We start from the raw sequence: 25,443 nt of genomic DNA on the forward strand, positions 1-25,443 counted from the left end.
GCTGCATAGATGACCACACTGATCGGTCTCGCGCTGCTCGCATCCAGCTACTTACACTTTATTCTTATCATATTCTAGGTTATATTACGCACACTATTAGAAAATTCTGATATATGACAAATATTTCCGTACATATAACCAATCACTCTGCAAATAAATTTTGTCGTTTATCGTGAACTTAAATGAAACTCAGAAGACCGTCGGTTGCGGTCCTATTTTCTTCTCTCAAATGTTTCTCTCGACGAGATCCAATCTCGAGTCCTTTTACGAGAAAAAAAAAGATATTTTAGTTACGTCACATGTCGACCCCTGACCTAAATGGAATAAATGACAAATACTTTTCAATGTTAGATACGGTGTATTTCAGCACTTAAGATTGACTTCGAAAAGTTTTTTTTTTAATTTAACTAACTCTAGCTGTGCATAATCAATACGGATCTTAATGAATTAAAATTAAATAATTTCAAAAATATAATGTTAATTGCAACGGTTTTAGATACTTAACATGTTCACTTATGTAGTGCGTAAATAAAAGCTGTTGATGCTCTTCCAACTCATAAACAGTCGATATCATCAAAATCATTATCGTTACAACTGTTTACTGCTGAACAAAATTGCTTACATCTTGCATTTTACGGCCTCGCCTGTTCATTCTGCGGGTGGATCTCCTATGCTGAACTTTCCAGTCCGTGTTCTCTACTCCCGAGCCTCAAGGCCCCGGCGGCCATCTATCAGTTCAATTTTGATTTGGTGCATCCAAAGCACCCCGATACCTTCCGGTAGTCTTGTGAATTTACGGTTGGATAATAAGTAATAGTGTGCCATTTTTCTTGCGTGTTATATTATATATAATAAAAATGAAGAGTTAATTATCTTATAATACACTTACAGTATTAAATGTTATTAAAAATATATAAAGTCATGCCTAACTTTAACATATTCCTCATTCGAATTTAGGAATGGGGGAATATGATACTACCATTAAATATTATAAGAAGCATCAATACATTACGTTGGAGAGTTGACCATGACGATGGTGCACAGATACCTATTTCAAATAGCTTCAACTATGGAATAAATAATATGTGAAAGTGATTGCATAAAAAACATCTCAGATCGGGACATTTGGACTTCTGGTAGAAATAGATTTCAAGTTAAAGAACAGTTCAATTTGATTTATCTGTATAGAATTTGGACTATTTTGTCATTTCGTCATGACGCACGCAAATGTTCTCTAATAATGTTTCTATAGTGGAGTGTATAATAGTAATAATCTGAAAGCAGCGGTGGTATCGCAGCGGTGGAGAACTGTGACTTGGGATTGTAATTCGCGGGTTAGATTCTTGGGATACAATCTTATGTAATTCATATTTTGTGCATCAATTATATATATATATATATATATATATATATATATATATATATATATATATATATATATATATATATATATACGATTGACAAAAACGTTTCCAGAGAATGGGCAGCAGTGTCCTCTACGTACTATGATATAGGGACCGCCAACTCGCCAAATGTGGCGATTATAGTATATCCCTTATAGATATCTTTGGGGAAAGTCTATGCCTCCCAGTGGGCACCTATGGTCTAAAACAACTCTGCTCAATACAATAAAAACATTGGATGGTCAACATTTGAATTATTCACATAATTTAAGTTTGAAAAACAAAGTCAATGTTGGAATACATCGTACTTTGCGTATGGTAATGACGATAATAAATTTTAGAGAACATAAAATTTGTTGGATCCAAAAGATTTTTAACGGCACGTATATATGATTGTCTCGTTGTCTTGATGCTTTTATTTGAACATTAATACTGGCCACGGTTATAACATATATCAAAAGTAAGGGCGCAGTGTGCAGTGGATGCGGTGGATTTGGTCCAAGTCAAAAGCCACTACTGATTTTTTGGAATTATTCATAATTATTATTTTTGGGACTCTTTTATAAAATATATTTTTTGTGGCTAAATCTTACATGTTTTGCTGGACTTCTACTGGTCTAACTGGTTTCTTGTAAATTGTACTGTACGTTGTACTTTAGGCCTCCAATTTAGAGCTGAAGCTCCCCATTAATTAAAATATTTCTTTAAGAAATTACATCAACTGATAAACATTAGTGCTCAAATATAACTGCGCTTCAGGTTCACAAATAAAATCATGATTTTCTATCTTTCCCCAGGCTCTAAATTAGAAAACTCATAATACAAAAATATCTATAAAAAACTTAAAATTTTCAAAACCTTTTTTAGTGTGATTGCCAATGTTTTAAAAATAATTTAAAAACTATTCATTAAATAGCTTCCCAAATATCTTCTTATCTATATATTTATAAGATATTTTCACTTATGTACTTACTCTTCACGATATTGGAGATTCATAAGGCTTAGACACTTGAAATTTCGTTAGAATAGATATCAACTAAGAATATTTGTGATTACGATTTTACCAAATTCTTTGCCCATGGGAGGTTGAAGGGCATTCATTAACTCCGTCGGGCAGGGGTTAGCTAGTAAATTTACTTTTCAAACGAAAACTATAAAGAAAATCGAAGGTTAGTAGTTTTCGTTTGAAAATAAATTACTTCAACTACTAATATTAAGACGTTCATGATCGTTGCTATGAACCACTGTGAATACCATGCTACACGTTGTTTAGATTTTAAATTATAAAATCGCTTATAATTAAGAACGTTAAAAACAAACTGACTCCCGCTACCGCTTGTCGCTTTAACCGCCAAATTATAAATTTCTCTCTAAATTTTCTGAGGCGTTATTTATTACTTAATCTCGTTGCTTGGCGAATGTTTTTAGGAGTAAACTGTTCTAGAGATACAGCGCAGTGAAGAGTGGCCACGGACCTTCTGTTTAAAACATAAACTTTACTTACGTCATGGCGGGCATCGATCGATGCCTTCATTGCGTGGCTCGAGTTTAACGTTTCTATTCATTCTATTCGTTTTCGGAAAATTTACAGACTTTAAATCTTTTAAAATCTTTAATTCAACCATGTTTACATCCTATGTAGATTTTCGCTTTTATATAGTGTTTGCTTATAGTTGTAAAAGCTTTATAAGTATAAAAGTAAATATATAGCTAATTTTCTGTCAATCATTGTATTGTATACCCTTTAAAAAATAACCGGTTTCAAAAATATTAAATAGCGTTATGTTATTAAAGATAGTAAGAAGGTATTGGCCTGTCGTATTTCAATAGAATAATCTAAATAATGTAACATATTTCAGAATGATCACTTTATACATGGATTGGAATTAGGAATAAAAGTTTTTATTCAAAAGCCTGTATTTAAATTTTTTTTCGACTTTGTAGCGAATTTTGATATTATGACTACAAATAACATGCTAGAGAAACCGTTACCAGAATTGATGTATTACATTGCACAACAAAATCAAAAAAAGTATAATACATTGCAATTCAATATTGCATTAAAGACATTCATATATTCAAGACGGCGCAAAAATGAATTCGGAAGGTCGACAGAAATATCTAAAGTATGACTCAGTGGTAGAAGACTTTAGAAAAGAATGAATTTCCACATGGAGGGCACGAGTAAAGAAAAATTGCAAGTAAAATTTTTATACCATAATAAATTTGATGAATATTGTTGATTTTTCAAACTAATTAACAAGGATATTCTCTGAGGCAATGCAAGTTTTGTAATTAAAAATACTGCACCAGATTTTGTACGGTAGGTTTTGTGAGTGCGGAAGTATAGCAATAAAATAAAATATCTTACTCAAGCCCCTTACGCATATTGTCGGCATTTGTGAATATGCAGTTCAGATTAATTAATAAGGTATATATCTTTATTACGTTGACAACATTCAGGCAATAAATTTGCGTTTTCATTTATACATGTCAGCCGATGAACACTCACTTCAAGGCATACGTTTCTCTGAAAGATCGCCTCGATGACCGCTGTTGCGTTGCCGGGTCTTGCGCCTTCCCGCGACCTTTGATTAAATGGCCGGTTCACGAGGGAGGAGGGGGAAGTCTTCACATGCCGTAAATATAAGGTTGTATGAAATATTTATGTTATATATAATGGATAGTATAAGTTATAACCACGTGCTGCTAAACTGATCAAAATTATGTTAAAATATTCCATTCTAATTGCATTGATTACAAGTGTGCCAAAGAGAAGTTTATCTTCGCGAACAAAGTCAGTTCGGCATTTTGGCCGTCTTGCCCTCTACCCACAGAGCCCTGTAGTCACGCATAATAAATTCAAAGGCTAAAAAGATTGATTAATGAACGGACGAGAACGCCATAGCGATAAACTTGACGCGGCCTTCGCTAGCTCAGCGAGATTTTTTTAGGAAATGAATAAAAATCCTTGGGGAAAATGTTTACTAATTTTCAAGATTCTTTATTGTAAGAGAAAAACTCAACGACTTCGCAAATCTAATGTTTTTTTTTGTTCGCCAGTTTTAATAGAACTATAAACATTTAACACTTAAGGAAATGTATCGATGTCCACTAAAGCATCGGTGATTCTATCAAGAAGTGACATATCAACATTTAAGCCGTACGTCCACAGCTGGACATGGGCCTCTCTCAAAGATTTCCAAATAGATTGGTTGAAAGCAGCTTCTCCTTACTTATCAAGCAATCATAACAAGGTTATCGGAACAAGTGTGACATACGAGGGTGGATTGAAAAGTACTCGGCCTAACCAAGAAAATAAACACATACTAAATCAGTTATATTTTTATTTTTCTACATAATCACCGTCAAGTTCAATACACTTTTGCCACCTCCCCTTCCAAGCATTTAGACCGTTGAAAAAAAATGATTCTTCCTTAGAGTCAAAATATGCGTCTATAGCTACTTTGACCTCGTCGTTTGTCGAAAATCTTTGACCTCCCAAGTGCTTTTTTAGGTTAAGGAACAGAAAGAAGTCTGATGGTGCCAGATTAGGTGAATACGGCGGATGCGGTAACAGTTCAAAGCCACAGTTGTGAATTTCAGCCATTGACTGTACTGACGTGTGAACACGGGCGTTATCTTGATGAAACAGGACTTTTCTTCTGAGCATTCCTCGACGTTTTTCTTTTATTTCCTCTCGTAAACGACGTAGTAAGGTGCAGTAGTAATCAGAGTTTATAGTCTGACCCCTTTCAAGATAATCAATCATAATCACACCTTTCGAGTCCCAGAATACTGAAGCCATCACCTTATTTGCCGACAAAATCGACTTAGCCTTTTTAGGGGGTGGTGAACCAGGTCTTCTCCACTGTTTTGATTGTTGTTTTGTTTCCGGTGTACAGTAATGAACCCATATTTCGTCCATAGTAACAAAAAGATTCACAAAATCATCTGCATTGGCTTCAAATAACTCCAAACAGTCGCGTGAAATAGTCAATCGCGTCCTTTTTTGTTCAACTGAAAGCAGTCGCGGAACCCACCTCGCAGACACCTTGTGGAAACCCAACTTGTTGACAATGATGTTTTGAGTTCGTTCATAAGAGATGCCTATAATCTCGGCTATCTCTCTAATTTTTAATCTGCGGTCTCCCATTATTAAATCAAGTACTTTTTTAATATTTTCGTCAGTAGTTGACGTCGAAGGCCTTCCAGAGCGGGGTTCATCTTTCACACTCTCTCTACCACGCTTAAATTCTGCTATCCATTTTTTGACGAATGAATATGACAGAGCACAATCGCCTAATGTACTGACCATGTCATCATGGATGGCTTTTGATGATAGCCCCTTCTTATGGAGGTAGTTAATGACGGCACGCTGCTCGATTTGCTCCATTCGCCAAATTATGTCCGATTCCTTTGTTAATAAATTAATAAAATCACAACTAATTATCGCACACGTTTTGAACTTCACACAATGAACTAGTCTGAACTGAACTAAATAATGTGGATAGATTTGATTTTTAGAATTGAATGGATCTGTGTTAGGCCGAGTACTTTTCAATCCACCCTCGTACATACAAAATGTAAATACCAGAAGAAAAAACATGTTTCTTGTTCATGTTACCTATGACACGACTTCGAGTTAGCGAATCTTTCTATGGACAATATACTCGTATAGGCTTTTGCGATAAGATACCAGACATTGTTTACTAGCTCACACTATAATTAACTACAAATACACTGTAAACGACTTTATAGAAATCAGCACACTTTTTTCACATTCTTAATATATACAGTTTTATTTTTATCCCATAATGTGACAGACTCATCTTGAGGTCAATAAGAGGTGTTATTCATTCTTTATTGAATAAAAATTATTTCTCAATTCGTATTTAGAAATAGAGATTTTGCTCGAACTCTAACATCAATGAAGCTGTAAAATCCCTAGACAAAGTAAATTAGAAAGCGTTCACGAACATTATACGTCAAATAATTTATGATTATTGAGTTGTAAAGAAGCCACATGTCGCAGAAAACATAAAAGGAAAAAGGAAAAAGTGAATTTTATCCTGCTTTGATATTTTGATTTAACCTTTAACATTTTGATGTACCTAATTGCTTTGCCGACAAGCTTTGACAGCTTATAAATATATTTTTAGGAAGAATACATTTTAATTCCAGTTATAATATTTAGGTAATTCTTCGAGATTTTCCTTAGAGAATTCCAACTTTATGATTATTAAGATTTTATTTATCTTTACAATAAACCAAGGCGCTTAAATATTTGCCTACGAATGGTTAAGAGTTCGTTCGATGGACAGATCGTGCGAAAACCAGGGGTCGATCTCTGAAAACTCATTGTTACCGGCAAAGAAAGAGACCTAGAGGGCGTAGTCCTGTATGCTGATCTGACACATCGTACACAACACGCAGAATCGGAACAGATAGGGGAACATCATATGAGGTAAGGAGGAAGAAGAGGTATATATACTATATAAGTTAATCAGTGTTCAAATACTAACATCCCCAGTATTCACAAAAAATTAAATGAAACTGCTTACATTGATAACTTAGAAATTTCAAGCTCGAGTAGAATATGAATGTTGGAGATTTTTTTTTCGTTAAAATTCTCACACGTCACTTTTTCTTTCGTTAAAAAACTTTCTTCAAATTACTTTAATGAAGCTATACCGAAAGATTCTCGAATTACCACTACGAGCCTGTGGATGATGCTTGTCCCCACAACGTGGAAAGTAGCTGTATACAGAGCAAGACAGGTCATCGCGGCGATCTTTGGGTGAGACTAATGCCCTATAATGGACCGAAAAGAAGAAATGAAAAAATCGGCTCAAAAGAAAAAGAAGATTTCATAGAAAGCAATTAATATAATAAATAATACAATAAGGAGCTATAAATAAATTATCAAAAAAGCCTTTTACTTAATATAAGAATATTTAAATGACAAGAATCGTTGTCAATGATGTCGCTTGATTATTTTGTTTTCATTTAAGCTATATCTGACAGAAAATATACATATGTAATTCGATGTTAAAGTTTTGTTTTTTTGGTTAAAGGTATGTTATTGTGGAGTTTCTTCCTGCCTGTTCTCCACAACTATAACATCTTACAAAGCAGAGTAGACTCAATAAAATATGATTAAAATGTCATGTTGATGATGTTCAGTAACAGTCCTGTTAAATTACAATGTTGAATAAATCAATTTTATCTTTTATCTTTATTACGACACTGTGGAGAGATTTGTTGTTCAGTGTAGAGTGAATAGCTCGAGATCAAGCGGTCGTCCAGTTTTGCGACACCTACATTAACGTTGATCTGTATTTATCTGGGAATGTCACTTACCATACGTATTTTTTATATACTAAATATACACATAAAAAAGGATATAAAATATAACAAGAGCCTCATTCTATCCTGGAGCAGTTCCTGGTTAGACACTTATGATGGAAACGAAGCAGCATATGAAGGAAAATTTTAAGTAAGCAAGAAGAGGAGTCTGGCATTAGAAGGAGGCCGCTTTACTCCGAGTGCGCCGTCAGACGTGGGCCAGTTCCTCCCTCTACAACGCGATAGAGTCGGCACCCGCGCAGTGAATTCATGGAATTTTTGCTTTTAAGTTACTTACCATTATCATTGCAGATGCTAAGTTTTTTTTAGCTTCTTTGAGTGTAATTCAACTCAATTTCTGTTCGGTGTAGTTATCCAAAGAAAATGTGTTTTCCTTTACCGCATACCCATAGAACACGGTCTAAGATAAAAGAGACTAGCGGTTCGAAATTGCTTAAAGACTACTGAGATGATCATTTTTTACTATAGCCAAACGAAATAGTAGAACGTGGTCCCTAGAAGGTGTCAACAACGAAAAAATCAAGTTGAAGATAGATTATATATAAAATATTTTAAATACAATATTTTTGCCTGTTTTAACCTATAATACGCGGGATATTTTGAAATGTAACTTGAAGGTCCTCCTGCATGATACACAAGATTTTTCACAATAATCTTAATATAATAAATGCGAATTTTGTAATTCATTGGCGACAGAAAATTAAAAATTAGCTGTTCATTTCTTCCACAAATTTAGCTACTGCCCAAATGTACATATAAGTTCTAGGAAGGCTGTCTCTAACTATTGACCCAAAGATAGGGCTTCAAATAATATTGACAATGATTTGATAAAAATAACTGATTAGACCATGGTTCAGTCCCATTAAGAGCTCTATAATCAGCTGAATAAACATACCGAGTGTCCAGTATTAGCATAAGTCGAGGCATCCGTGATACATTTGCCCTTAAAGAACTTTATCATCACCTACGCTTTAGGAAGTCCAATGTGAACACGGGATATGTTTTAAATTTCTCTCATAGATTTCCAATGGTACCGGTTGGAAGCATGATGCATCTGACGATTTCCAACTAGTAATTGAAACTAAGTAGCGGAAGATACTATATTTAACCTTTAGATAATGCTATTTGCAATCTTTGTATATAAACACTTGTTTTTTCCAAATAAAAAGAAAATTATGAACACAACCGAAAACCACTCTTCTATTGTAACTTGAACCACGCTCAATTCTATGTCAACGCAAGAAGTGATTGTCTTACATCCTTTATTTTAATACAACGCGATATTTCCCCGTTTATTAAAAGACGAATAATAGGTAAATTTATGGGCTCCGTATAAAAGCGCTCCCGATACAGATTCGTTTGAACAAAAGGGATAGAGATCGGTATAATAGATATTTCTTACGATCGTTTATTGAATAAACCGCTGCAAAAAGGTAAGGGTTTCTTTTAAACGACGCACAGATACAGATGAATCTTTGTGTTTTATCTAAAGTGCTTTGTCATTATATATTCTAAATAAAAGTACGATCATTGAAGGTCTTAGCGACCTAGTGCTAAAAACGTATTATAAATTAGTTAAAACTGCACGTGGTATTTTACTCTGAGTCGCATTGGGAGCTCTAAGTCGCTCAAAGAGCGATGGTGAACGCTACGCTCGGGATTATTATACGCATGCAGTGAGAAGATCCGGAGACAATCGAAAGTAATCAACATAGCGCTGTAGAATGGCAATATGGAGTAGCAGTGGATAGGCCACAATCACATAGAACAGATGCCCGCTGAAGTCTAAAGATTCTTGAAGACCACAAACCGGCAAGCCACCGAAAGACGTCCTCGCTCAAGATGGACCTGACGACTTTGGTAAGGTCGTCGGGAGACGCTGAAAGCAGCCGCTTTCTAGAGCAGACCTATTTCCAGCAGGGGACATCTTACGGCTGAGATGATGATCTTGACTGTTCTTGATTAACCTCGCTTCATGTCTTATTCTTTTATCTTCAAAAATCTTTTATATCATATCTTAATGCTACGCTTTACGTTTATCGGTACGTTGCAGCATTGGGTTTGTATAGGACATATAAAGGGGTTTAAGTTTCTCTTGAGGGTTTTAATTCACGGCATGCTTTAGTATATAGTCAGAAGCAGTACTAAACATATAAAAAAATCAAACTCCTCGCAGAAATCATGAGAAGTAACAATAAGTCATCAAAAAGTAAATAAGATAGTAAACCAAAATTCAAATAACAAGAACATAAATTTCAGTTGTTCGTGAAACTTCATTTCCTCGTAGATATGCTATCGGAAATAAAAGAAATCCACAGCGGATAACGCAAACGTTGTCAGTTCGCATTCGAAAGGCTTAGCCCCGAAATCGAACTCTGACCCGGAGTGTAGCGGCCTAATCCACTCCTATCATCTATCATTCTGTCAGAAAGTTTTCGTGTGGCTATTTTAAGGGACACGCCAATCTATCAGCAGCTTCGCAACTTAATATCGAGTTGTTTTCGTAAAAACGTCATCTTTAGGAAAACATCGTAAGCATTTATTGTGGATGTATGTAAATAAAATTATTGACCTATAAAATCTACTTGAACCTTTTGAATATATACTTTAATAAGAAGGAGGGTTGTTTGATTTTCTCCTTTATTACTTTGCTATAGAGCGACGTTTCTTAAAATAATCTTAAACTAGTTCCTTGGGTCTCAAATCACTAATAATTGATCAACTCGGATAGCTACGAGTATTGTTGAATAATAATAATAAAGACTTTTTGTTTGTAATATATACGAATATATTGTGTGGCTTTGTTGCGTTTCAATACATGGAATAATACGTCTCTCTCCAGAGAAACAGCTTCAATTTTGTAATTCAAATTCGACTATTTTAAATATAAAATTCTTGGGGCAGTCCATATAAATAACAGCAAATCTCTGAATGTATTACTAAGTGTAAATCTCGAGAAAGGCTCTGAAACTTTAAATAAATTTTTACCATATTTTCGTCAGAGCTCTTCTCGTGGAATGTTTTGACGAAGAGAAAAGTTAAAAAAATTGCAAGGTATAATAGGTAAAACAATTATTATTTGCTTTTTACTAACAAACTAATGAGTAAATTAAAACACCTGTCCCGAATGTTCAATGATTTTTGCCAAAAATCAAAGTCAGACTGGTTATATTGAGACAAAAACTATATGTACTAGTAGCATTAGAAATTGTTTTTCACATTACTAGTCTTAAATTAGAAACAAAGATGTTTACGTAGGCATTGTTTATTATTAATACATTTAATTGGTTAATAAAGTGATTATTCTGAAATAAATTTTATAAATCATTATTTTTTCTATTTGACGAGAGTCCAATACCTTTAACAGTACGAAACCCACATTTCCAACCTTTTAAAAACAATTTTTTAAAAAAAACTCAAAGTTTAACAGCCAATATTTATTATAACATTTATTAATAAAAATAATATTCATACGATTTCATGCATTTACAGTAGTTTGTTTAAAGTCGTAAAGCGGGGCAAGTTCAACATTTTCCAACAACGAATGACGAAGTCAAAGGCGAAACGAAGGGAAAATAAAAATAAAAAAGCACCACCAGCGACCCGACTCTATCTGTAAATGCATTTCGAATTCATGCGTTACAGAAAACACTTACTTTTGAAGTCTCTATGCCTTTTTGTTCGACGGCATTCAGTTGTCGGCACCATGAAAATACGGTTCCACGTTTCTCTCGGAGACTGTCTCTGGCGAACGGCCAATTGCTAAATTATTCTTTGATAATAGAAATTAAACATCATTTCATTCCCGTTACCGTATACTGTTTTTCACTATTTTCTTGTAAAAATGAATTATGTAGTGTCATAATTGCGTTTGGATTGCCTTTTTGGAATTGAATAATCAAATGTCATTTCCTTTAATTTAATTTCAGCTATCATAAAATTTTATTTACTCCTAGTTGAACCTATATGTAACCGATCCTGTGTCCCGACAGATCACTGACAGTCAAACGCAGCGTAGGGCATCGTCCACCCTCACGGAAGACAGATGACTTTGTTAACGTCGTCGGAAAAGACTGAATGCAGTCGGCTTTCAACCTGTTTTATTGAAAATTTGTGGGTAACACCTTTGTACAGTAGTAGATATCTAAAGTCTGAAGTGTAATGATGTGTACAGAGCAACGAAGTCGTATCATTTGTTGTGACTAAGCAGTAATATATCATTTTGTTCAGCATTATAATACTAAGATAGCCTTATATCGAAACAATTTCGACGCTTTCATGGAGCATTTTCTCATCACGATTGCTTGCTACAGAAGTAACTGAATAACATCTAACTTCAACTAATAGTAACGTATAAGTCGATTCGTTGGATATAGACGTGCCCCACAAATTAGATAATTATATTACATGATAAATGTGTCGCCGGCAAATGCTCCGGATTTGGCTACGATCCAGCCATTGTGTTTTTTTTATACAATATTGACGTTATCTAGAAAAATGGCCGCCAGACATATTCATGCCCGCATACAATCATTTTCATTGGCAAAGTTTGCTTCGTAGTCGATTTAGGGGTTGTGGTTTTGCCACTAAGTTAACGATATACCAGTATACATTTCTACCGGTCATGACTTACGGCAAAAACACGCGGTGGTACCACTTTCCACGTTCTTCGGACCTCATTGGGAAGCCTCACAGTTGCTCGACAAGCAATGGAGATAGATGGCTTTGCTCTTGATTTCTCAACATGATAGAATCTAGAATGACGAAACCCGTAGACGAAAGAAAATAATTGACAACGCCAAGCGAATTGGCAAATTGAAACGGCAGTGGGCACTAATAGTTCTGGAATGGTGACCAAGGATTGACAAGCAGATTGTAGGGCATCCACCGGGATGCTGGCCTATTCCTACAACTCCTCTTCAGGACGCACAAGGCTAATTTTTGTGTTTTTGGTCACATAACCACGACAGAAGGTGACAACCTAGATAAATTTTAAACCGTAATAATCGATAGGGGACAACCACAAGGCCGCATCCCACTGCACTGATGCGAATCGTGTTTGATAATATAGAAGCTGAAAAAATACGCACACCCCCAAAAACCGACATAGTGACTATCAAGATTAACATGGATGATCTGCTTTCCAAAAAAGTTCACGAGCCTCAATAACGAGGTATACCACGTAAAGAAGATCTTAACCACTAATTTATCCAAAAACAGTTGTTCAACCGAAAATTTGAAAATAATTTCGTTATTTCTTTTATATTTACTAAATCACTTGACTGTCGGACATAATTTCGTAGTATGTAATACACCAAGAGTTAACTATCCACCAACATACGTCACTAGTGATGCGCAACGTGCTACTGTATTTATCGGTAGTCGATATCGACATTTGCGCGTTACAATGCCGCGCTGACATCTTTACGATGGCGCCCGCACGGGCAGATAGTTTAATGTATTGCGTTTTAATGAAAATAACCGTTCTACTCGTTTCTGCTAATAATTCTATTTTTATTGTTACATTAACGTTAGTAAGAATACTATCATTTATATTTATATGTATTTATTCATCATAATCACCATCGTGTCCTCCTCTCCCTCAGAGATCACCACGATGACAGGTCAGGCGCTGCCTGAATCCAGTAACTTCCAGCTTGATTATATCGACGGTCCACCTAGTGGGGTTCCTATCCTACCTACGCGGCGTCTACTGGCTAGAGGTCGCCGATGGAGAACTTTTTGGCTTTAACAGCTGTCGGTTAAATTATTTTAAAAAATGTAATAAGTTTATCACCTAATGAAAATGTTTGATACACTACTCTTAATTATAAATAATTAAATCATTTCATTCTTTATATAAAAACGATTAGCTAATTTTTTAGCTTTCCATGTTCCCATTCAACACTGACAGAGCATCAATAAATAAGGAAATATGAATAATAAATGAGGAAATATCAATTTTCATAATCTACTTATAAAACATTTATGGCTTACACTCAAAGCAGTAAACACAGCTACTGCTAATGAATGTTCTTTAAGGAAGTCTTTAACGACTATTGATAATCAACTATTATTAAATCTACATTTATTTAAAAAAATAAATTAATGCCAAAAAATAAAAGTTAATAATACACAAACTGTCCACATATTTTATTTATCTGTGGAACATTTCTGTCTGTAGGTGCCCACTGAAAAGCATAGGCTTCCAAAGATATCTATGGGGGGATATAACATAATCGCAACACTTGGCCGCCGGGTTGGCCATTGCAATGTGATATGTTGTGCAAAAGAAGCTGCTGCTCATCTTCTAGAAATTGATTTGTGAGTAATGACAATCCTATACAATCAATGCACAAAGTGTGAATTATGTAAGACTGTATCTCGGAAATCGAACCCGTGACCTACAAACTAAGTCTCAGTTCCCTACCGCTGGGCCACCACTACTCACACTGCATCTATTGATAGCATCCAATAAAATTTTTCGTTCCAATCATCATTGATATCAATGCAGGCATATTATGTTTAAAGCTCAACGAATGTATTAAAAACTTTTTTGATTAGTTATCTTCACTTTTTGATCTTTACTCAAATGACAATAATAGGACACAAATTTTATAGTTAAATCTAATCATTACATTTTTGTCAAATGTGAATATGGTAGAAATGTAACTGCTGGGGGTTCCCCGGAAGAAGCAAAATTTTGAAAGTGGTCAGAGGCAACCAACCTTTATTTCTTGTAAAAAAAAGCCTCTTAACTTTCTAATTTCACAGCATACATAATGTTTGCATTTACAAAAATAAAAATAAAAAAATACGTTCGTGCCCACAGTGTTAGATTAATCAGGCTCTCATTTACGTCTGAGCGATTGGGCAATTTAAAAAAAAATTAAACCATAGACATGGCTCGGTCCGCGGGTAAATGTCTTTGAAAGATTTGTGCCTGTAGTACTTCGGTTCGGTTGCGAATAAATTTCTATTGGGCATTCTCATTTCCTTTACGAGGGGCTATTCTGTAATGTGGCTCGCGCACGAAAAGTAATATTTTCGACGTTTGTATTATCCATTCATGTATTCCGGAGATTTAAACTTGGGAATTGCTATGAAAGAATATGTCGGATTTATTCCTTGCCCGTTCTGTTTAAACTGTTATTAATGAGAACTTTACAAAAGGAAATGGGAATGTGTATGAATAAAACATACGCGACTTCTCGCACACTGGTCTGGTTTAGGTGGGCCGAGGTTTTTTTCTTTTTATTCAAACATTACCTATTTCAGCACTAAATAACATTTTGCTGTTTTATGTCCGTTTAATAATATCTATATATTTATGTTTTAAATAATCTTCATACAACTGAATGTATGCTTCAAATTTGTATTAAATATTTACTTGTAGTGAAAGCTATTTATTTTGTAAAATGTGCACACTTTAGATGAAAAATTATTTTTAGGCATAAAATTAGATAATTTTCAAGTAAATGTGTATTATCATCATAATTGTTTCAATCGGTGGGTTTCCACTACAAGAGATGGCTCACTCCTGAAGGTTTCTTTTCGATCTTAACAAGGTCGTCTATCTACTTTCTGAGAGGAAGACTTACATTGCGATTGCCGGTCCAGACCATGTATTCCAGAACTTTAAGGCCCCAGCGGCCATCCACTGTGACTTTGGTTTCGTTCTAATCTCCACATTCATACCTAGGTATAAAATGTTCTAGCGTGTCTTGCATTTGTACGTTGCAATTAAATCGCAAGGAGAGTAAGAGTTGAGCGTTTGTGGTGTCAATTTTGACAATCCATGTTTTTGCACGACCAATTATAAGTCGTCTGATTCCGCGTTGAAAAAAATAATAAAATTCGACCAAAATGTTCTCGAGTCATAACAATGAGCTGGTAGACGTGGTTCGGGTATTCCCCCCATTAGTAGACCGAAGACATAATAAGTATTGCAGGAAGTAGCTAAATGCGAGCAGCATAAGACCGGTCGAGGAAGGCTATGCCTTGCACTGGGTGTCTATCGGAAAACATGACTGAATTAATATATAGTTGAGAAACAAAATAAACAAATACTATCGACATTTAATTCACAATAGGCAAAAGCATCACTAAGCCTGTGACGTCATCGAGCTAGGTGCAATTTGCCCGCGAAATGCACTAAAGGTGGCATACCGGAGACCGTATCTTAGCGACGCAGTAATTAAGATTAAATCACACACTGCACTGAATGAGTGCACTGCATTCATTGAAATAACTCTGAACTCCCTTTTAACTAAGCTCTGTGACTTACCGGGGGTAGCAAACCTTTAATATAAATTGTTAGTTGATTAATTGGTCGGAAAATTAAGAAAAAAAGACTTCACTACTTCTCACGATCTTACTTATGTTTATTTATACTGACTATGGAGTTATATTGTTTATATATGGTAAACAGTCAAAAGAACAGATATCATTGGTATTTGCGCTGAGCGGCGCGGGTAGGTCCCACTCTAAGTGTACCGGCGACATAGTTATGGTTGCGAGAAGTTATCGGCTGCGGGCAGCGCAAGGCCGGTTGTCTAAGCGATCTTTGGGGAAGCGTTAACAGTTTTTGCTGTTGGCGTCTATGGGCTGATGTGGTGATGATGATGACGAATCATAAGATGCAAACGTTACGTTTTTGAATGTTTCGATATTTACAGGAATGATTCAAATATCATTAAAATTTTACTTGTGATTTTTAGGAGATCGTATTAGAAATTAGCAGATCCGTAAACAAATGAAAGTAACCCTCATAGTCGAGCGGTTTGGCATATTGAAGTGCAGCGGGCAGGCCATGTAGCGCTCACAAGGATGTCAATAGGAAAAAAAGTTTGCGAAACATAAACAAAAACAAAAAAAGCGACTAAAATTAACTAAAATTTTCGAGAATTCCAACTTTAAACTGCCGCATATATGCCATATACAATTCAACACAATGTACCCACATTCTAAGTACTATGTAACTAATTTTTATATATAAGATATATGCGTTGCAGTGAAAGTACCTATTTTTCCACCGTTATCCCACGCGAAAAAAATGTTTTGCGCACGCATGAATTCATTTTTATACCTTTAACACTCTTACGAATTTCTGATATATGGTACGTTTTACAAAATATGTGCCGCGGATAAGACTATGCCCGGGATACGCTACGGCTACGAAATAAAATTAGGAATGAAAAGATCGGTAGACGAAAATCATCAATCAAAAATCAAAATTATTTTACCTTGCTTATATGTTTTAAAGGTTGAATTAAAATATCAAATTTTCTAGTATAATTGTTGATTTTCATCTAACTAGTGGAATACATCACAACTGGTCGTGGTAGACAAATTTGAAGAAAACTAGGAAGTCAATCACTCAGTGATTAGACGTCGTCAAAAAAGATTATTACTTGTACATGATCTATGATGGACAAGAGACACGGTGGTGTAGGCACTGAGTTTAACACCACGTAATCGTTTTTTTCATTTTCAAACATGCAGAATATTAAGAGGAAAGAACACCAGAAAGAAAAACGAGATTGAGTTATTGGACTAAAACTATTTAATTACTAAAAATAATGTTCTAAAGTATCAGTATAACATTCATTTAAAATTAACGTATTTAAAAAAAAAGTGTAGATACAATTAAATATTTGAGTTCATAAGAATAAAGTAAAAATAAATCTCTGATAAGCTTACGATCGACAAAGTAATAAATAGAAAGTAAAAGCGTAAAAGGTGAAACCGAAACGGTTTTACACTAACAGAGAGTCGCGCACACAATGTTCGAATGCTCAGATAGGAGACCGTAATCCCGAAATCTATTCCGGAAAGCGGTTGACTGACAGCCTGTCATGAAGGAGGGGGGGGCTATAGGCTGACAGGTTAAGACACGCCCGGGGATCAATCGATAAGCTCCCGAAAGAAAAAAAATCCAGGTGAGAGTTACAAAGGGAAATAATAAAATATTATTTCGAAATATTCCCCCAAGTCGTAGAGATGTGCCTGTTATACATTATCGATAAAATTGCCAAGTTTGGAGGAGAAAGAGATTGAATTGTTATTGTTCGGCCGGAAATGTTCGTATGCGTCAAAGCATTGAATTGAATGGGGCTTAAACGATTGCTTTGTAGAGCGAAACTTTGCTGCGTCACTGTATCTTTTAGGGCAAACGGGTTCTATTGATTTTGCCTAAGTTACTCGCGTTACCATTAGGGAACGGTTTGTGAAAGAAAATTTGTTTTGTTATTTCAATGCGCGGATAAGTAAGTTGTATACGAGGGAAAATGTAAAAAGTTTGTTAAAAGAAAAAGAGATTTTACCCTTGCTACTTTTTAAGTACATCCAACAATTTCAAGTTAAGAAGTGTTTTTAATTTTTTGAACATCAAATACATTACTTAACTAAAGTATTTAAAAGTGACAATAACAAACAACTAATATAAATAGTCTGTTAAAATAAAATAGCTTATTGAAAATAAAAATTTTGCAATTTATTGAATTCATAAAAATGCATTTTAAAGAAGAAAATAATGAGAGAGCATGACAGCAAACGTCAAAAAGAAACTGACATTGCAATGTTCAATTCAACTCAATTAAAGTGAAACTTAGGTAACTTACATAAACGATTATGATATAAATATCCCTTATGATTTTGTTCTTTGTTTCTATTCTCGAAATAAAGAGATACGTCATAAATTAAATGTTGTATTTCTGTACATTTAATATTCATAGATTAGCCATTTTTATTACAGGACAAGATTATTAATAACACAAAATCAGGATTAAGTTTACAAACCAAATCTACCTTAATCAACATTATTCAAATTAACGTTTAGATAGGCTGAAGATTTAGTTTTAATGAACAATATCGGTCAACTGTAAAACGTACTATACAATTATATATGAATTTTTATGGAACATTTCTTGTATATTCTTTAAAGTTGAGCAGTGATGGGTAGAACAGCTGTAGAAAACTGAGACTTCCGATTGAAGGCCGCGGTTTCGATTACCGAGATATATAAAAGATCGCTACTGCTCACAAACAAGTTTCAAAAGGATAGGCAGCAGCGTCCTCTGTGCAACTTATTACCATACTGCGATCGCCAAACCATCTGCCAAGCGTGGTGATTATGGTAACCCCCGTAGATATATTTGTGGGAGGCCTATGTCTTGTAGCGGGTATCTATGGACTGAAACGATGACTATAAAGTTATTATACTTCAGCATTATCATTATATCAGCGAAAGGCATCTACTGCTGGAAATAGACTTTTGCTACACATTTCACATAGGACTTATTAGAAGGGGCCTTCCAGTATCTTAAGACGATCGTAGTGTGACACAGAACTTGCCGGTGCGTGTTCTCCGTTCCAGAATCTTAAAGCCCAACAGCCACCTGATCTGCGGGTATTTTCATTCGTATATAAATCTCCTCATATCTCTTTCTCTCTCTCCCTAATTTCTGTTAGGCGTCGGCGCTGTTACTTTCTCGTCAAACCCTACTATGTTTACTGTTTATATTTTATCTAAACATACAACAATATAATAGTTAACTAGTGATCAAGTAATTTACACATAACATATTACATTTAACCAAGTGATAAAGAAACATTTCCCGAACTTCACTTTATATATTCCAGAAATCTTGGATCAAGGTAATATAAATTGATTATTAATAGATTTAATGTTTGACCATAGAATAGTACTTTAGTATTAAGGAATAAAAAAAACATACGATATTTTAATAATAATTTTTTTATCGATATGGGATGGATGTGCATCCCTAAAGATTGCATCCATTTGGTATGGCTCATAAATCAGCTTCCGACGACATTAGACATATTTTAATACGAGTTCAAAGTGATGTGTGTATTTACGTGAAAGATTGTCAATAAAAATAATGAATGATTTAAAAGAAGACAACAAAACATATTAGAAATGGTTATTTTTAGTGTAAACAATGTCAAAACTTGTTGACATGTCGCTGTTCGATAGAAAACTTAAGATGGAATTTAAAGTTATCGATTTAACTAATTTGGTGTTTTAAAACGTTTTTTAGTTAAGATCGAGGGAAGTCGCTGGATTCGGGCAGCGCCGGACCGGTCACCAATCCTTAGGGGTCTATGCTTCGCTGTGATGTAATGATTACGAATGTCTTATTAATAACATCTATTACTTAGAAAAAAAAAACGAAAAACACGTAGCTAATTAGTAGACCAAATTTCCTGCCGTATTCCAATATACAAAATATGTGAACGTAACGCATTAAAGTTATTCGTTGCCAAATAAGCTACACATTTACCCCTTAAAGCTTCAACACAATATTCGATTAATCTTTTTATGTCAAAAAACATATGCTATAATGTACCCAGTCAAATTATTTTTCTGGAAAAGAAAAGCCTAATTTTTACTAGCTGTGCTACAAACTACAATATAACAAGTTTTTAAGTCTACACATTTGTGTAGCAACACATTTTGTAATTTTTTCTTTATTTACAGTGATAACGTAAAATAATAATAAATAAATATTACTATTTTAAGTGTTTTCTTTTAAAATCCCGCATTAAAATTATCGACAAGTGATAACGTTTGGGGTGCACCATTAATGTACATAAATCATGGGGACATACGCCCTATCTGTTGCCAGCTTAATACGATCCCCTGTAACGTCTGGCGGTGTGTGCGGTGGGGGGAGGGGAAGGGAGGAGGTCGTTTTTTTACAATCTCCGCGTAGGCAAAAAGCCGACGTTGAGGACGTGATATTGTTGTGTATTTTCTGGAAGTTTTGATAGGATATTGCTTCCTACGCCGCCGTATCTGATGCTTGAATATTATCCTTGTCAATTTTATATTATCTAGACAGTTTATTTGATTGGTTTCTTAATTTAACTCGAGATGTTTTCCGCTCTGTAAATAATAAAATATTTAAATACCTTTTATGCACCAATGTAGTAGAAAAAAGTAGAAAGTGAACTCTATCAACTTTTGTACAAGACTAATTTGACAGAAAATTAAATACGAGTGATGATAGGGTAGAAAGTGGCTAACTGAAAAAGCTAATGAACTTTATGAACCATGTAACTCTTTTGTAAGCGAAAAACTAATATTTGAAATATGTGAATCTTGATTTGTTCACTCATTTATATGATTGATATTAAAAACATGTATAGGTCAAACATATGTTTGTTATTCTGTAGGTTAAGCATTTGGCCTCTGTCTAACGTGATTTTAAGCGATGACAAAGTCTACGATGCTACATGCCCGCCTAGAAGAATTTCAAGTTATAGTTATCTGGAAGCAATGACGCCGAAAGATGGTTCTACTCCTTAGCTGTTCGTACTATAAAAGTTTTAGGAAAACCCTCAGTGTGGATTGTAGAGATTTTAACCATATCTGGAGGCCGATAATCCGAGCGTCTTGATTGTTAACTTCATTTCAAAATAGTAGCTTTTGAGTTTCTGGCCGGTTCTTCTTAGCTGATCAGCATTCCGAGCCGGTGGTAGTTAATTGCTTTTTACGTACATACATAATTGACAAATCAAAAGCACGTGTAAATTCCTAATCTAATACAGTTATTTAGAATTGTAATTTACAATTTAATTAGTCGGTTAGAATGTGTTAAAAAAATCAAGATCTAGAATTGACGTTCGTTTATGGGATACTGTATAAAACGTCCCTGATATTAGCTATATCTTAAAAGAAACCATCTACGTTACTATGAAGGTAGTGCTTATTTCTGCTAAGTATTAACGCGCGAGCATTAATGTTTCGTGGGGTGTCATTGCTAGTCAAATTACGTAGCTAATGAGTCGCAACATAATTAAGTCCCAACTCGAAGCGTAAAAACACGTAACTGCGAGAAATTTCTAATTGAAAAAAGCATTAGAACGCCTTATTTCTATTATCATTATTATTATCATTAAAATGGTTTCTAGATTCATTAACAAAATTATTTTTAGTTTTAGTTTACATTTTGTATTAGACGGGCATGTTGAAGTTACTTTGGAAAATATACGCTGTTAATAATGCACAATAACGGTATGGTATAAAGAGATTCGTAAGCGAACGACAGTAACCTAGATAGCCCAGCGAACTGGCAAATGCAAGTGGCAGTGGGCAGGGACAGGACACACAGCCGTTGCGGCGTTTAGACTCCGGAGTGTAGATCACGGACCGGTGAGTGCAGCGTAGGAAATCCTATCACAAGTCGGTCAGCAGAGATTATTAAGGTCGTAAGACGCTGGAAACAGGTCTATTGTTAATTTAGGGGGTGGTGCCTGTTTCCAGCAGCGGGTGTTTAAAGACTGAAATTATGATTACTTTCTGTTTTTTTCGATGGTTTATCGATTTCATTCATCTTTTTTTAAAAACCATAATAATTTTTGAATTCTCACGAAAAAGTTATAAGTAAGATGAAAAAAATCATTAATTTGTTCATCTACGTTGCGTTGCAGATTTTTAACGACGAGTGTGTTATGTGTTTATTTTCTTATTTAAATAATTCTTACAAAATTAGACTGATCATTCAGAAATATGTTACATTAATTAATTCTAATTTTAGAGCAGTGGCAGCCCATCCCGGTAAGGGATGAGAATTGCGACCATAAGTCGCGTGTTCGATTCCCGGGATAAAATCTCATATAATTCACACTTTCTGCATTAATTACAAATGTTTGCCACTGTACACAAACAAGTTTCCAGGAGATAAGCCGCAGAATCTTTTGCGTACTATAATATCACACTATGATCACCAAGCCACTTGCCAAGCGTGGTGATTATCGTACATCGCCCCATGGTTAACTTTGGCCTAAGCTTTGCAGTGGGCCTCTACGGGCTGATACGACGAATGTAATATATCCACAGGAATGTGAAAAGACTCGAAATAGTATTATACTACAAAGGAAAATAAGGGGAGAAAAATAAGGTGCGTTTAATACTTTTCTTCTCTCATTAGTACGGCATATAAAGAGTTTTGCTCGGGAAGGAAAACAAGATTTTATCAAGTAAACTTAAATTTTTTTAGTAAGATTTATTTCACGCTAATAATATATATATGGATACTTATACGTAAAAATTGGATGTTCGGAGGCATATTTTCTAAAGATTAATGTGTCATAGAGAGTTGGTTAAAAAGTCTTTATATTTTCCATTATTATATTTTTTTATTTGTTATATCAAATAAATTGTTAAGTTTTTTAACGTGTTTTAGGATTAAAATCCGCCTCCATAATTTTGTAATCAAAGTGTTTCAAGGCAAATATTAATCCGATCAACTCACCCCTGCTTATTAGCATTTAATCATGAGGGATGAAGGAGTATAATATTGATTTTTTTTAATAAAATTGCCATCGTTATTATGACTTTCTTTTTATCCTTCATTAATATTAAAAATCTCTTACCTGTAAGCCATTCGGATCTGTTCTCCGTTCTTGTACCAGATGAGTTGTGCAGGCGGATTTCCACCGCGGCTTCTGCATACAAGCTCCAAGCTCTGACCGCGTCTAACCGTCTCTCCTTCAGCGTATCCTTCAATATACGGCGCGCCAGGGGGATCTAAGGATTACAAAATATGTTAAAAAAGTAAAAAACAAATTCAAAATAAGAATAAAAAATCGGTCTATCATGTCGTGGTTTCCATAAGAAAATGAAAATGGGAAAATATAAAAAAAATGTTGGTACATATTTTTGTAGCTGATGTTAACACCATTGAATTAATAGCATTTTAAAAACAAAAAATAAGAACTGAAAATGATTTATGAAATCGTGTGAACCTAGTCTTTTAAATTCTTTTAAAATTAATGATTTAGTGGTAAGATGCCAAAAAGTAACAAAACATTGTCTTGTGGAATTCAGACAGTGTTAGTTAGGATCTTCTAAGCAGAAAGTAATGTGTAAGGCGGTGATTTTTTCTGATCTTTCATTAATCTTTCAATTTTATATATTCATTTTTTTCAATTCATTTCAATTTTCATTATCATTTTAGTCGTAGGTGTTCCACAGCTGAATTTCAACCATCCAGACCACCCACCTAGATTTTCTTGTTTATCTTTCCAGAATTTAAGACACTAAAAACCTCTTTTGTAACGTATCTACGATCCATTAATGCTTTTTTACATACGATATTAAAATTATACCAAGCCCTTTGAATTCAGAAACGGTCTATTCACAAGCAAGTAGGTTAAATGAAATTCAGCCAAGGGCGGCTTTGAAAGGGACTTACTTTTTCTACTTTTTCTTAATGAATACATGGCACCTGGCCTTTTTTAATTTATTTCTTACTTCTATGCTCAATTAGCAAGGTCAATCGTGAAGCCTTCTTAAATCTTTTCACGCCGTAACTAATTTATTAAGTCTGTGAAAATTATTAGAATTCAATCGCGCTCTTTAAAACGTAAAGATGTGGACATTTAATATTTTTATTTTGTGGATAATAAGTAGAAGTGGAATTGGAAAGGCTACATAGCAATAGTCTCAGTTCAGATGAATCTCAGGTCCAACAGGTCATATTTTTTCTATATTCTATTATTCTTTGTATAAACAATAAAAAATCGCTTGCATCAATACGTTGTAACGCTGTTATTAGAATATCTCAAGATTCTCCGAAACCGTGTTACGATCACCAAAATTATGCTAGTCATCTATGGCTATTCCTCCGACATGTATTAAAAAGGTGAAATCGTTGCTTTGAGATTTGACATGCAGAAAAAAATCTGAAATCTCTAGTTTTTTGAGTCATAAATTAATTAAAGTGGTTATTATTAAAAAAATCAAATTGATAGACATCCGCTGCGAGGCATGCCGTTTCCCAATTTATCGGTCTTTCGCTTTTCTTATCAAACGACTTTCCGCGACCTTAACTACTTCGTCTGTCTAACCTATACCAACTGCTCTAACTACGGATAAATATCGAGAATTCAATTTCACGTTTAGGATTCTTCGTCTCCGCTACTGGCACGACGTCTGTCGTGGGTTTAATGATTTTAATCCCTTTTGAATCTGTGAAAACTGTCGGAGCTATTTAATAAATTAAAATCTTCTCCCCTTTTTAAGTATTTGCCGAGTTGATGCTCCTTTGAGTCGCGGAATAGATATTTGTTTAACTTTTTCGCTCAAGTGTCTTTGGTGAATTTTTTTCCCTTTCATCTTCCAGTCGTTTACATGTTTTTTCTTTTTTAAATTCTACATTTTTCCGCTCGTCGCGACGGCTGCTCTGTTGTAAATTTCGCGCATAGACAATTAAATGAACAAAAGCCCCGCTTTCGAAACTAACGTTGTAATTTTGTTTTTCTCGTTGAAAAGTTTAGAAAGAATTACCGTTATGTTGTTTTCAATTATTATCCCCGCTTTGTTTGTTTACTGATCAAGTTATTTATTTCTAAGATTCTTTTTTATTATTATAATTTCAGCCGCATGTCATCTACTGTCGGACATGGGCTTACTCCCGAAGCGGCCTGTATCAACGTCTTCCGATAACCTTTAGTAAGTCATTTGACTATCTTGTAAGTGAACGTTCTATGCAAAACTTGTCGGTCCTTGGTCTCGACTCGAGAACCTTGAGGAATCAGTGGCCATCAGTTCTGCCCGCTATGTGGCCTGCCCACTGTCACTTCGGCTTATTTCTTACTTTTGTACATCTTCGTATCACATATCACTAATTCGATCTCTTAG

At 34.7% G+C, this 25,443-nt stretch overlaps 1 protein-coding gene across 3 annotated transcripts in view; it reads right to left on the reverse strand.

Moving 5' to 3' along the window:
* Positions 1–25,443, reverse strand: part of sns (sticks and stones) — a 332,324-nt gene that overhangs the window by 66,242 nt on the left and 240,639 nt on the right. For all 3 annotated transcript variants that reach the window (XM_068768331.1, XM_068768332.1, XM_068768330.1), the window contains exon 8: positions 23,175–23,328. In XM_068768331.1, coding sequence (XP_068624432.1) covers positions 23,175–23,328 — 154 coding nt within the window. The remainder of the gene's footprint in view (positions 1–23,174; positions 23,329–25,443) is intronic.

This window comes from Battus philenor, unplaced genomic scaffold, assembly GCF_028537555.1.
Source record: "Battus philenor isolate CCGP_79_NKW_IND1 unplaced genomic scaffold, ilBatPhil1.0.hap1 SCAF_25, whole genome shotgun sequence".
Lineage (NCBI taxonomy): Eukaryota > Metazoa > Arthropoda > Insecta > Lepidoptera > Papilionidae > Battus > Battus philenor.